Here is a 15,028-nt window from a genome sequence, read left to right as displayed (position 1 = left end):
CATGTCCATTCCATGGCCTGCCCTCCTATCCCTCTGTCGGAGTTGCTAGCAAGAAGGAACTGAGAGGGTGCAGGGCTGGCGGCTCCCCTTATATGGGCACATAAATGCAGGGCTCCAGGGGGCGCTAGGGCTGTCCCTACAGATACCACTAAGGGAAAAATCTCCAGCAGCTGTGCATGTGGTGTGTGCACAACTAGTATGGAATGGACATGAGCAACACATCTCGAAGAACAACCGTTACAGAAGGTTAGTAACCATTTTTTGTGGACCAGTGCCCCATTGTGCTAGGTGCTGTACAAACAGAACAGAAAGACATTACTCACCTAAAGGAGCTGACAGTCAAAATATAGGACAAAGAGATAACAAATTGTCAACCTTTTTGTAGACATCATGGCAAAGAATTTTGAGGAGGGATTTGAAAGTGGAGAATAAGATAGCTTTGTGGAAGTTTGGAGGAGCGCCTCCCAAGTGTGAGGAGCAGCAGTGGAGAAAATGCTTGTTTGAAAGTGTATCAAATGTGCAGTGGAGGCTGCCACCATGGGTGGATCAGAGGCAAGCATCAACAGCTCATTAGCAAATGAGATAATTGGTAAAGTGAGGATTGACCGTGAAGGGCCTTGAAAACGAATGCAAGCAGGTTTATGTTTGATGTGATAGAGAAGGGAGAACCAGAAGAGGGATGCAAGAGATGGGTGACCTGGTCAAAGAGAGAGGCTAGGAAAATTCTTTGCAGCCAGCATTCTGAATGGATATAAGTGAAGCAAGATTGCATTTGTTAAGGCTAGTGAGAAGAATGTTTCAGTAATTGAAATGTGAGACTTGGATGAGAGTTTTAGCTGTGTGGATGGATAGGAAAGGCTATGTCTACACTGCAGAGTTTTGTCGCCAAGAGTTATACTGTTTTCATTAAAGCACTTTAATTAAACCACTGTTGCATGTCCACATTATGCTTCTTGTGTTGGCAGAGTGCATCCACGCTAGCAGCTCTTACATTGACACTGAGAGCAGTGCACTGTGGGTAGCTATCCCACTGTGCAACTGGCCACAGGGTGCTTTGGGAAGGGTTTGCAATGCTTCATGAGGCAGGTACAGTGTCATATGATGCAGGTTTTTTAATCCCAATGTTCCATGGGGATCCTACTAGATTGCCAGCCACTTTTCAACTGGTGTGTGTAGGGGTGAGTGACAGGGAGCGTGGCGGGGAGAGGCAGAGACTGTGTGTGTTTCTCTTCCCTGTCCAATTCTCTCTAGCTTCTCATATTCCTCTCCTGGGAATTTCTGGGACTTGAGTGGGTCAAGGAGAAGGGAACTGCAAGTAGATGAAGACCTAGATAGACATTTTACATCCTACTCTGTGTTCCCAGTAGCCTTACTCCCACCTTAACTCAGAACCTTAAGTAGGGTAGGAGCTGGCTTAGTACTGAATTTTGTATGTTTGTTCTCTCTCCCTCCCTCTTCCCCCCTCAAAGTCACTGAGGAAAGCCAAGAAGAACCAGCCTTCAGAAACTTCATGCAGGAGACCAGGATGAAGTACCAGAATAGAAGCAGCCACTAAGAGACTTTCAGAAGCAAAGCGCTGCAAACCCTTCGACTGGAGGGAACAGCAAGAGCAAAGTGTCCATCACCTTCTGTGCTGTGAAGACACCAGTGCAGCCTTGTATGCAATTTAACTTCTGTGAAGCACTTTCTCTGATACTTAAATATCTGTACTTGCAAAATCAGTTGGTTACTGTGAGCTGGAGTTCTGACTTCAGGTGTTTAATCTTTTGCCATTGTGACTTTTAAAACAAAATAAGGATTGCACTTTTCGCTTTTCTCCAAATAGTTTTGCTCCACATGGTTGGGAACTTGAATTCCTGGTGTGTCATCATTATTGTCTGAAGCTTTGGTCCACCCCTAGGAGTTCAACACCATCCCCACATTCAAAGCTTATGGTTTCTGTTGGGTGCAGGGGACGGGTGAGACCTCTGCTGGAAGGCTCTTCTGGGAATTGTCTCCCTTTAGTTATGGTGGTGGCTCAAATTCAGAGGGTTGGGGCAATAGTCTTGTGTGACGATAGCCAGAGCCTCAATTTTAAATGTATTCCCTATTAAATTCTGTAGCTAAAATTTGGTCAGAGGCTAGAAAGGTCTTTTCAGGAAGTTGTTTGTAAATGGAGTTTTCTCTGAGTGACTGAAACAGGGTAACTGAAATGTCACTGCAATCCCATGTTTGACATTTTATTTTGTTCTGTAATTTATTATAAAGTATTTTTTGCTATTGACAAATGGCTTAGTGGTGATTGGGAATGACAGAGTTGAACTTTATGGGAGGTTCATTGAATAAGCTTGCAGCACGCCCAGAGGCACAACACTGGGAGTGAGCTGTGTGCCTGAAGCCATAGTATCTTGAGCTGTGAAGCTAAACGGCATTTCATCCTGTGACCAGAGACACTGAAAACGCAGGTGCTGCAGGAAGTGTTGTTAGTGATTCAGTAGCTGGTGCTCCTTCCCGCTCAGTCAGAAATGAACCAATCCCCTGCATAGTGTTGTGGGCACTGTGCTGGCCACCTACAATTACGCGTCAGTTTCATTCTTATTCCAAATAGTTCTAAAACTTTTTGGCCCCCAAGACAAGCAAAATGAAGGGTGCTATCCAAGTCAGGAAGACGGAAATCTTCTCATTACCAACAGTTACTTATTTGCTATATACATTATCCATCATCAGGAGTTTTTTTCGTAAATTTTAAAGCCAGAAGGGATCACTAATATCATGTAGTCCAACCACGTACATGCACAGGCCATAAAATCACACTCTGTAATCACTACATCAGTCCCATAATTTCTGGTTGAGCAAAATCATATGTTTTAGAAAGATATCCAGTCTTGATTTTAAACTTCAAGTGAGAAAATCCACTGTGTTTCTAAGTATGTTGTTCCAATGGTTAATTATAATCACTATTAAAAGTGTGCTCCTTATTTCTATTTTGTTTGCAGTATTGTAGCTGTGCTGGCCCCAGGATATTAGAGAGACATGGTGGTTGAGGTAATATCGTTGATTGGACCAACTCCTGTTGGTGAAAGAGACAAGCTTTCGAGCTACAGAGAGCTCTCCTTCAGGTTTGGGAAACTATTCAAGGTGAAGTGGCCCGCTAACACCTCTGCAGTCATAGGACAAAGAAGGGGGTTAGTGGGCTACAGATGGTTGTAAAAAACCATATCATAGGAGCGAACACTTTTTCACAAAGCAGCCACTCCATATCGGACTTCTCAGCCCTCATCCAGATGGGGTACTTGCACGCCAGCTTAATTTAGCTGGATGCTAAAAATCATGGTCTTATTAGCGACACTGGATTTATGGCTTGTTACAACAGTCTGTACCCACTAACCCACCTTTTTTGTCCTGTGACTGCAGAGCTGCACACCCTTCAACAAGCTAGAACGCCATTCCGGCTTCCGCCTTCTCTGCCTCAGTCACTGTTGTGGGGTGTCCCCAAATCCAGCTTCTACAGAAAGAAGGAGAAAGACAAGGGGTTTAGGCAATGGCACACTTCGTCTTCCCGCTCTTCTGTCTAGCCTACCCCCTCTAGAGACCAGGGCAGCCAGAAACAGGCATTTTGAGGATGCACCCGAGCCACTGCCCAGGATCCACCTCCTGCTTTTTCCTCAACTGTCTACACCCCTTCTGTCAGCCCGGTTGCAGCTGACCTCGGACTGTTGGGTGCTCAACACAATTTCTTTGGGCTTCATGCTGCAATTTGTGGCAACCCCCCTTCAAGCCTCTGGCTTTCTGTTCTCTCCCCTTCCTTTCTTGGAAGGTTGCGTTCTTGGTCACAATAAATTCAGTCCACAGGATCTCTGCGATTAGAGCACTTACGTTGGAATCACCCTATACAGTCTTTTACAAGGACAAGGCCCAATTGCATCCACACCTGGCTTTCCTGCCTAAGGTGGTCTCCCAGTTTCACATGGGCCAGGACATTTATCTGCCCGTCTTTTTTCCAAAGCCACATAAGCTGGAGGAGGAGCGTAGCTGCATTCCCTAGATGTCAGAAGGGCGCTAGCCTTCTACATTGAAGGGACCAAGCCATTCCGCAAACCGACACAGCTGTTCATCGCGGTGGCTGACAGGATAAAAGGTCATCTGGTGTCCGCTCAAAGACTTTCTTCTTGGATCACCGCCTGCATTTGCTACTGCTATGACCATACGAAGGTGCCACCTCCAGCAATTGTCACTGCCCACTCAACCAGAGAGCAAGCCTCTTCAGCAGCTTTCGTAGCCCAAGTATCTGTCCAGGACATCTGTATGGCGGCATCTGGTCATCTGACAACACGTTCACGTCCCATTACATGCTTACCCAACAGGCCTGGGACAATGCTGGCTTCGGTAAAGCAGTACTGCAAGCAGCTAGGCTGTGAACTCTGAGCCCACCTCCGAGGATACTGCTTATGAGTCACCTAGAATGGAATCAACATGAGCAAGCACTCGAAGAAAAAACGGTTACCTGCTTTTCATAACTCTTGTTCTTTGAGATGTTTTGCTCACATCCATTCAATTACCTGCCCTCCTACCCCTATGTTGGAGTTGCAGGCGAGAAGGTCGTTGGGTTGGTGGCACCCGATATACCGATGCATGACTGCAGCACTCAAGGGGGCATCACAGCTGACCCTGTGGATACTGCTAAGGTAAAAGTCTCAGACGACTATGCACATGGGCGCACATACACCTAGAATGGAATGGACATGAGCAACACATCTCAAAGAATAACAGTTACGAAAGGTAGGTAACCATTTCTTCTTTGCCCTTCTGAAAATTTAGTCACCTCCACAAGTGACATGTCCAACTCGCAACTCAAAGCTTCTTTTCCCCACTTGTATCCACTAAATGTACAGTAGAACCTCTGAGTTGCGAACTGACCAGTCAATCACACACCTCATTTGGAACCAGAAATACACAATCAGGCGGCAGCAGCAGAGACCAAAAAACTGCAAATACATTACAGCACTGTGCTAAACATAAACTACTTTAAAAAAGGAAAGTTTAAACAAACATTTGACAGGATAAGTAAACTGTTTCTGTGCTTGTTTTATTTAAATTAAGATGTTTAAAAGCAGCATTTTTCTTCTGCATAGTAAAGTTTCAAAGCGGTATTAAGTCAATGTTCAGTTGTAAACTTTTGAAAGAACCACGATAACGCCTTGTTCAGAGTTACGAACATTCCAGAGTAATGAACAACCTCCATTCGAGGTCTTTGTAACTGAGGTTCTACTGTATTTTTACTGAGATTTAGACTAGTAATTGCATTTGTCTGCTCCTACCACAAAGCTGCTACCTGGAGGTAGACAGCCCTCCTCTGCAGCAGACAGCTTTTATCCATACAGGTTTCAGAGTAGCAGCCATGTTAATCTGTATTTGCAAAAAGAACAGGAGGACTTGTGGCACCTTAGAGACTAACCAATTTATTTGAGCATAAGCTTTCGTGAATGCATCTGATGAAGTGAGCTGTAGCTCATGAAAGCTTATGCTCAAATAAATTGGTTAGTCTCTAAGGTGCCACAAGTCCTCCTTTTCTTTTTATCCATACAGTAACTCAAAAATGTCTCTACGAGAAAGATGATGTCACATACTGCCCCTTCATCATCAGATGCCTCTTATGTATTCCCACTGGTAGGATTCAAGGTGCCTGTGCTGTGTCATGGTGATCTGGAACCTTTTGGAAAGTCATGCCCTTTGGGCATTGTGTTTTGGAGCAGGAGTTAAATAAAAAAGGCGGAGCTCCACTGATGTCAGCTCCTTTGGCTGCCATTGGCTATAGATGTGTGAGTAACCTTGCTGTTGTAATGATCTGACTTTTTCAGGCAGCTTTAACCTGAACACCTTTTTGTTTCTTTTTTTGAATGGAGATAAGAATGTTAGGTTAGGTGTCTCACATTTACCTCAAAACAATAGAACTGAATAAAGAATTATGTTTTACCTCAGTGTTTACTGCAGTTTAGTCAAGTTGGTGCCAGTCATGGCAGACCTGAAAAAGAGATTATAAAGCCTTCATTCATGCATCTACTGCCTCACAGGGAAACAGATTTTTCACCACCTCCTGAACCATGCAAATTCTGATAGTTTCTCTTGGACCTGGCAACAATTCAGGCCTTTGTATTGAAGCGGTAACTAGGGGTATGTCTACACTACGAAATTAGGTCAATCTTATAGAAGTGGATTTTTAGAAATCGATTTTATACAGTCAATTGGGTATGTCTACACTAAGCGCATTAAGTTGGTGGAGTGCATCCACAGTACTGTGGCAAGCGTCAACTTTCGGAGCGTTGCACTGTGTGGGTAGCTATCCCACAGTTCCTGCAGTCTCCGCTGCCCATTGGAATTCTGGCTTGAGCTCCCAATGCTTGATGGGGCAAAAACATTGTCACGGGTGGTTTTGGGTACATGTCATCAGTTGCCCTTCCTTCCATAAAAGCGACAGCAGACAATCGTTTCATGTCTTTTTTCCGTGCAGATGCCATACTGCTGTCAGCAGATGGTGCAGTAGGACTGCTAACCATTGTCATCATCCACAGCTTCCGCTGCATCTCTGCTCTGCTGCTCTTGTCTCAATAGCAAATTTCTCCATGTTGTCTGTCATGTGCTCCCAGGTACTTGTGTTCTTCCTCGGGAAATGTGTGCAGTGCTAACTGTCGTCCTCCACCGTTTCCGCTGCAACTCTGCTCTCCTGGTGCCATGAATCCACCTCGCAGGTCATAGAATCATAGAATATCGGGGTTGGAAGGGACCTCAGGAGGTCATCTAGTCCAACCCCCTGCTCAAAGCAGGACCAATCCCCAACTACTTCATCCCAGCCAGGGCTTTGTCAAGCCTGACCTTAAAAACTTCTAAGGAAGGAGATTCCACCACCTCCCTAGTAAATACATTACAGTGCTTCACCACCCTCCTAGTGAAAATGTTTTTCCTAATATCCAACCTAAACTTCCCCCACTGCAACTTGAGACCATTACTCCTCGTTCTGTCATCTGCTACCACTGAGAACAGTCTAGATCCATCCTCTTTGGAACCCCCTTTCAGGTAATTGAAAGCAGCTATCAAATCCCCCCTCATTCTTCTCTTCCGCAGACTAAACAATCCCAATTCCCTCAGCCTCTCCTCATAAATCATGTTCCTGCCCCCTAATAATTTTTGTTGCCCTCTGCTGGATGTTTTCCAGTTTTTCACATCCTTCTTGTACTGTGAGGCCCAAAACTGGACACAGTACTCCAGATGAGGCCTCACCAATGTCAAATAGAGGGGAACGATCACGTCCCTCGATCTGCTGGCAGTGCCCCTACTTATACATCCCCAAATGCCATTGGCCTTCTTGGCAACAAGAGCACACTGTTGACTCATATCCAGCTTCTCTTCCACTGTAACCCCTAGGTCCTTTTCTGCAGAACTGCTGCCCAGCCATTCGGTCCCTAGTCTGTAGCGGTGCATGGGATTCTACCGTCCTAAGTGCAGGACTCTGCACTTGTCCTTGTTGAACCTCATGAGATTTCTTTTGGCCCAGGTCCTATCATTGTTCTATATAAATATCTATTCTCATGGCAGCCATCATCATCTACCATTTCTGCTGCAACTCTGCTGTCCTGCAGATGCCATACCATGGCAAGCATGGAGCCCGCTCAGCTCACTGCTGCTGTTGTGAGCATTGCAAACACCTCATGCATTATCCTGCACTATGTGCAGAACCTGCAAGAGGAGGCGATGACAGCGTGATCACGATAGTGATGAGGACATGGACACAGACTTCTCTCAGAGCACAGGCCCTGGCAATTTGGACATCATGGTGGTAATGGGGCAGGTTCATGCCGTGGAATGCCAATTCTGGGCCCTGGAAACAAGCACAGACTGGTGGGACCGCATAGTGTTGCAGGTCTGGGATGATTCCCAGTGGCTGCGAAATTTTCACATGCATAAGGGCACTTTCATGGAGCTTTGTGACTTGCTTTCCCCTGCCCTGAAGCGCAAGAATACCAAGATGAGAGCAGCCCACACAGTTGAGAAGTGAGTGGTGATAGCCCTCTGGAAGCTTGCAACGCCAGACAGCTTCCGGTCAGTCGGGAATCAATTTGGAGTGGGTAAATCTACTGTGGGGGCTGCTGTGATCCAAGTAGCCAACACAGTCACTGAGCTGCTGCTATCAGATGTTCTTGTCAACTGCTAGAAATGGCCCACCTTGATTATCATTACAAAATGTCCCGCCCTCCCCATCCCCCCGCTCTCCTGCTGGTAATAGCTCACCTTAAGTGATCATTCTCATTACAGTGTGTATGGTAACACCCATTGTTTCATGTTCTCTATGTACATAAATCTCCCCACTGTATTTTCCACTGAACGCATCCGATGAAGTGAGCTGTAGCTCACGAAAGCTTATGCTCTAATAAATTTGTTAGTCTCTAAGGTGTCACAAGTACTCCTTTTCTTCTTGCGAATACAGACTAACACGGCTGCTACTCTGAAACCTATCAAGGATAGTGACTCAGGGAACCCCATTGCAGCAAAGCCATCCACTGTGACCTGCACATTTCCCAAACTGTGGTGGGGCGATAGATGGAACGCATATCCCTGTCTTGGGACCGGACCACCTTGGCAGCCAGTATGTAAATCGCAAGAGGTACTTTTCAATGGTGCTGCAAGCACTGGTGGATCACAAGGGACGTTTCACCGACATCAACGTGGGATGGCCGGGAAAGCTGCACGATGCTTGCATCTTCAGGAGCTCTGGTCTGTTTGAACAGCTGCAGGAAGGAACTTACTTCCCAGACCAGAAAATTACCGTTGGGGATGTTGAAATGCCTATCGTTATCCTTGGGGACCCAACCTACCCCTTGATGCCACAGCTCATGAAGCCATACACAGGCATCCTGGACAGTAGTCAGGAGCAGTTCAACTCTAGGCTGATCAAGTGCTGAATGGTGGTAGAATATGCATTTGGACATTTAAAAGCACGCTGGCGCAGTTTACTGACTAGACCTCAGTGAAACCAATATTCCCATTGTTATTGCTGCTTGCTGTGTGCTCCACAATATCTGTGAGAGTAAGGGGGAGATGTTTATGGTGGGGTGGGAGGTTGAGGCAAATCGCCTGGCAGCCAATTACATTCAGCCAGACACCAGGGTGATTAGAAGAGCACAGCTGGGCACCCTGTGCATCAGAGAAGCTTTGAAAACCAGTTTCATGACTGGCCAAGCTACAGTATGACCGTTCTTTTTGTTTCTCCTTGATGAAAACCCGCCCCCTTGGTTGACTCTACTTCCCTGTAAGCCAACCGCCCTCCCCACTTTGATCACCGCTTTCTGAGTCAATAAAGTCATTGTTTCAAAATCATGTATTCTTTCTTAATTCATCACACAGATGGGGGAAAACTCTCAAGGTAGCCCGGGAGGGGTGAGTGAGGGGAGGAGGGAAGGACAAGGCCACACTACGGTTCAAAAATTATTGAATGCCAGCCTTCTGTTGCTTGGGCAATCCTCTGGGGTGGAGTGGCTGGGTGCCGGTAGCCGCCCCCTTCCCCACCCCCCTGCGTTCTTGGGCGTCTGGGTGAGGAGGATATGGAACTTGGGGAGGAGAGCAGGCAGTTATACAGGGGCTGCAGAGATGGTCTGTGCTCCTGCTGCCTTTCCTGCAGCTCCATCAGATGCCTGAACATGTCAGTTTGCTCTCCCATTATTCAGCATTGCATCCTGCCTCCTCTCATCATGTTCATTTAATGCTTTCCTGGTCTCTGCCATTGTTTGCCTCCACGCATTCTGCTGAGCTCTTTCAGTGCGGGAGGACTGCGTGAGCTCTGAGAACATTTCATCGCAAGTGCATTTTTTTCACCTTCTAATCTGCACTAGCCTCTGGGACGGAGATGATGGGGGAGTATAGAAACATTTGCAGTTGCAGAAGAAAAAAAGGGAGAGTAGTATTTAAAAGGATACGTTTTAGAGAACAAAGGGAAGACTATTTCACACTGATCAAGTGATTCACATTACATAGCACGTGCTTTTGGTACAAGGTCACATTTTGCCTTTTATATTGAGTGCCTGCTGGTTTGGTGTGAGACATCACACATGCTCGGCTGGGCAACAGAATTCGGCTTCCAGGCGGCCATGGTAAGGAAAAGGGTTTCAACTTCTTCAACCTTCATAACATGTGGGAATGGTTTCAAACAGCAGTGCCCTTCTTTCCCATACCAAGCAAAGCCCGTTGGGTTGGCCATTTAAAAGGAGGGGCTGCGGTTTTAGGGTGTGCAGCACAATCCAACCCCCCCACACACACCTAATTCTCTGGGATGATCGCTTCACACACACACCCCACACACCTGCACCACATGGCTAGTATCAGGGAAGATCTCTGTCAGCCAAACGCAAACAGCTCAGCATGAACGGGCCTCCCCCACTACATGGCTAACAGCGGGGATGATTTCTTTTCAGCCAAAGGCAAACAGCCCTGCAGGAACGGGCACCTCTGAATGTCCCCTTAAACAAATTTCCCATATTTGAACCAGGTGACGATGAATGATATCACTCTCCTGAGGCTAACACAAAGAGAAAAAGAACAGATGTTGCTTGAATGCCACCAAAGCCCAGGCCCATTCACTGCAATGCTTTGTTCTGCAATGATTCCAGACTACTTGCTACTGGCTTGGCATGGTAAGTGTCCTACCATGGAGGATGGAATAAGGCTGATCTCCCCAGAAATCTTCTGCAAAGGCTTTTAGAGAACCTCCAGGAGAGCTTCATGGAGATGTCCCTGGAGGATTCCCGCTCCATCCCCAGACACGTTAACAGACTTTTCCAGTAGCTATACTGACCGTGAATGCATCTCAAGTCTTCAGGGCAAATTAATCATTAAATGTGCTTGCTTTTTAACCCTGTATTATATTTACAAAGGTACACTCACCAGAGGTGCCTTCTCCGGTTTCATGGTCCGGGAGCCCACCTTGGGAGGGTATTGGCTCCAGGGTGATGAACAGTTCCTGGCTGCCAGGGAGAAGAGATTCTCCGCTTGCCTGCTGTGTGCTATCCTCAACCTCCTTCTCCTCCACAAAATCCTCATCCCTGTTGTGTGAGACTACCCCCTTGCAAGTGTCCATGGACAGTGGTTTGGTAGTGGTGGGGTAGGGGCGCTCCCTAGAATTGCATGCAGCTCATCATAGAAGCGGCATGTATGGGGCTCTGACCCAGAGCGACTGTTTGCATCCTTTGTTTTTTGGTAGGCTTGCCTCAGCTCCTTAACTTTCACGCGGCACTGCTGTGTCCCTGTTGTAGCCTCTGTCCATCATGCCCTTGGAGATTTTGGCAAATATATTGGCATTTTGTCTTTTTGGAGTTCTGCCTGCACGGATTCTTCTCCCCATACAGCAATCAGATCCAGTGTCTCCCATTAGGTCCATGCTGGAGCTCTTTTGCTATTCTGGGACTCCATGGTCACCTGTGCTGATCAGCTCACCATGCTGGTCAAACAGGAAATGAAATTCAAAAGTTCCTGGGGCTTTTCCTGTGTACCTGGCCAGTGCATTGAAGTTGAGAGTGCTGTCCAGAGCGTCAAAATGGAGCACTCTGGGATAGCTCTTGGAGGCAAATACCATCGAATTGCGTCCACACTACCCCAAATTTGACCCAGCAAGGTCAATTTTAGCGCTACTCCCCTCACCAGGGAGGAGTACAGAAATCGATTTTAAGAGCCCTTTAAGTCGACAAAACAGGCTTGGTCGTGTGGACGGATGCAGGGTTAAATCAAATGCTGCTAAATTCGACCTAAACTCGTAGTGTAGACCAGGGCTAAGAAAGAAGTAGGAAGAACCCTTGGCAGCTACAAGCTGGAGCACTATGCATGGCTCAAGGCAGTTTTTGTCAGCTCCAAAATCCTCCTGGGCTCCATAAAATTACCTTGGCACCATTAGCAGTGCAAAGGAAGGATTTGGTTATGGTAGGAAAGCAGAAGCCTGGAGGGGCTCATGAACTAAGTGTGTGCTCTGGCATGCAAGGTCTGAGCTGCCAAAGACTTTGGCCCCAGCTCCGTCTATTTCCAGCTGGTGCCAAAGAACTCCTTGGCTACTACCTGGTGACAAGACTGCAGTGCCTATGTCTTCTAAGAGCTTCCATTTGATAGTTGAACCCCAAAAGTTAGTGATACACTTGAGTGCTGACATCTTGGTGCTGGCTACAACCTCAGCACCATGGGCAGCTCCAGAGTTCCAGTCACCTACATCTCTGGTGCTATCTCTGAGGCCTTGTCTACGCTACCAAGTTTTGTCGCCAAAAACTGCCTTTTTTGACCAAACAGTGAGTGCGTACACACTGCGATACGACTTTTGTCAGGAAAAATGTCTGGTTTTGGCGACTAAATACATCCACCCCAACGAGAGACTTGCATCTTTTTCCTCTATGTTTTTCTCGACAAAGTGCCAGTGTAGAGACCACGCCTGATTTCATTGCTTTAATTGGCCTCCAGGAGGTGTCCCACAATGTCCATCCTAACCTCTCTGGTCAGCTGTTTGAACTCCACTGCCCTGCAGCCAGGTAACCAAATATCTGCCCTTCCCCCTTAGAAGCCCCAGGAATTTTTTACATTCAATTTCCTAATGGCTTGGTGTGGAGAGGTCTCATCGCATCTTCCCAGATGACCATGGTGGGTTATCACACTAAACGCTCTCCCGTTGGACCACTGTGGAGCTGTTGGATCTGATCAGTATATGGGGAGAGGAGGCTGTGCAGTCCCAGCTGGTCTTGAGCCATAGGGATTGAGATACCTACGGGCAGATTTCTTGTGGCTTGTGCGAAAAGGGCTATGATTGGGACACGCTGCAGTGCAGAGCGAACATAAAGGAGCTGAGGCAGGTGAACCATAAGGCGAGGGACACAAACCATTGCTCGGGTGCTTCACCTAACACCTGCTGGTTCTATAAGGAGCTGGACAGTATCCTCGGTGATGACCCCACCTCCACCGCCAAGAGCCCCGTAGATACTTCGGAGGGCACGGAGGCGGCGGAAAGAGGATCTAACCCAGAGGACGAAGTTATTGGTGAAGAGGTGGAGTTAGACAAGGATGTGCAGCTCCCGGTGGGGCAGGTAGCCAGGAACTGTTCTCCACTCCAGAGGTGCCTAGCCAGTCTCAGCAGTTGCTCTCTGAGGAGATGAGATGCCTGGTAAATGGCCGTGGCTTGTGTAGTGCAGAGCTGGGTTCAGGGTATAGACATGTACAAGGCTGGCTGTGTTTCTGTGAGCTGGACATTTCCCTGCGTACCTAATCGGTACAGCAGAATAGGGTGTTGATGCATGCTGACATCTCATGGGAATACTCCAGAGAGATCTCCAGGAAAGTTTCCTGGAGGTACTCTGCAATCCTTTGCCAAAGGTTCCATGACAGAGCATCTTTGTTCCTTCCCCCATTGTAGGAAACTTTCCTGTGCCATTAGGCAATCATTTGTGCAGGGACCAAAGCGGCACATCAGGGAGCAGCATACGGAGCAGGGCAGAAGCCACAAGCATGGAGTAGATGTACACTCATTTTCCTGCTTACCCTTAGCAGTGAGATATCTGCTAGAATGCCCCGTCTGTGGAAAAGTGTGGTGTTGGGGGCTTATTCCTTCACCCACTTACTTCCCTGCTCCTTCTCGCATGAACAGAGAGCAACAATACCCGAAGTCCAAAGGTGCAAACAATTCGATGTTTATTGGGGTGAACTTCCAGCAAGCATGATTCCAGTTTCCGATGCATCCGATGAAGTGAGCTGTAGCTCACAAAAGCTTATACTCAAATAAACTGGTTAGTCTCTAAGGTGCCACAAGTACTCCTTTTCTTTTTTCAGGACAGGATTGTATTCCTAACAGCCCAGTAGCACCTTCTTTCAATGTGCCTAGTTTGGAATGTGAGGATGCGACCGGTCGCTTCCCCGTTTATGGCTGCCTGTTGCTTAGCCAAAGGCCTTAATCTAAGAACAGGGCCTCAGACTGTCACAGTAAGAGAAGGACCTTACGCTGGCAGACAGTGATTTTGATTCTTTCTTTTATACTTCTAACTAGCCAAGTGATAAGAATACACCTAAATTCTTCGAGTACAGGCCTTTACCGACAGGTCTGAATATCTATATCCTAACATGTCGGATGCTAGAATGCTTCACCATGACCCTTGCAAAGAGTGTGTGCTCTTTTCCCAATGTGGAGTGCCCTGTGCGTGCCCTCCCACTCCCCCCCCCCCCCCCCCCACGCACAGGCCAACACTTACCATGTTTTGGGTGTTCACAGAGATGTGTGCCTGGCTAGGGTCAGTGAGAAAGTGATTGCAATGTTGCAAAAGGTGTATTTAACTGAAATGTTTCTATACTGTGCATGAATTTAACAATCCCGCTTCTGTGCATTGTCTCCTGTGCTTCACCAGATGTGAACACCTTCAGGAAACTTTCAGGCACCCCGGTCGAGCGTCTCCACCAGATAAGAAAGCATCCAAGATGCAGCAAAGAAATGTTCTGGGAGGTACTGCAGTGCACCAATGAAAAAAAAAAGGGAACGCAAGGAGTGCTGGGAAGCTGAATGGCAGGATAGAAAAGAGAATCACGTGTTTGTTAATGATGCAACTGAGTGGATGATTAAAGTAATGGAGGAGCAAAGGTAGATCCTGATGTTCTTAATGCTGCAGACCGAGCAGATCCGTGCTCTACCTCCACTGCAGTACATTCCAAACCATTCCATTGCCCCTCCTCCCCCAAACTCTGCCCACACCGTCCTTTCCACTTTCCGGGACTTCTCAGTTTCTCCTTCGTTCCACCCCGTCCTACAACTTTCACAATGATAGCTAGACCTACACACAGTTATGAAAGTCTGCCCTTCCCTAGTTACTCCTTTACCACCAAGCATCTGTGTGTTTCTGTGCACTGTTTCTTGTGCAAGAAACACAAAGTTTTATAATGGTAAATCATTTTTATTTTTTTTCCTACACATTGCGATTGCAGGCACTGCCAATACATGCACAGGCATTTTAATAATTTTCTTACTGGAATATAAGGCACCAAATGTCACCAT

General features: G+C 47.0%; 1 protein-coding gene across 3 annotated transcripts in view; it reads left to right on the top strand.

Annotated features, from left to right (window-relative positions):
• The window catches only part of GPN1 (GPN-loop GTPase 1), a 74,157-nt gene extending 59,575 nt beyond the window's left edge, over positions 1–14,582 (top strand). For 2 of the 3 annotated variants that reach the window (XM_084624065.1, XM_084624066.1), the window contains exon 14: positions 1,470–2,267. In XM_084624065.1, coding sequence (XP_084480191.1) covers positions 1,470–1,555 — 86 coding nt within the window. In that variant the 3' untranslated portion in view covers positions 1,556–2,267. Of the gene's footprint in view, positions 1–1,469; positions 2,268–14,387 lie in introns of those variants that run through there. The other variant, XM_084624064.1, reaches the window with a different exon arrangement.
• The last annotated feature ends 446 nt before the right edge of the window (positions 14,583–15,028 follow it).

This window comes from Lepidochelys olivacea (genome assembly GCF_965140295.1).
Source record: "Lepidochelys olivacea isolate rLepOli2 genome assembly, chromosome: 3".
In the NCBI taxonomy this organism is placed as follows: Eukaryota; Metazoa; Chordata; order Testudines; family Cheloniidae; genus Lepidochelys; species Lepidochelys olivacea.
The sequence above is the reverse complement of the archived record's forward strand: the minus strand, read 5'-3'. Positions and strand labels throughout refer to the sequence as shown.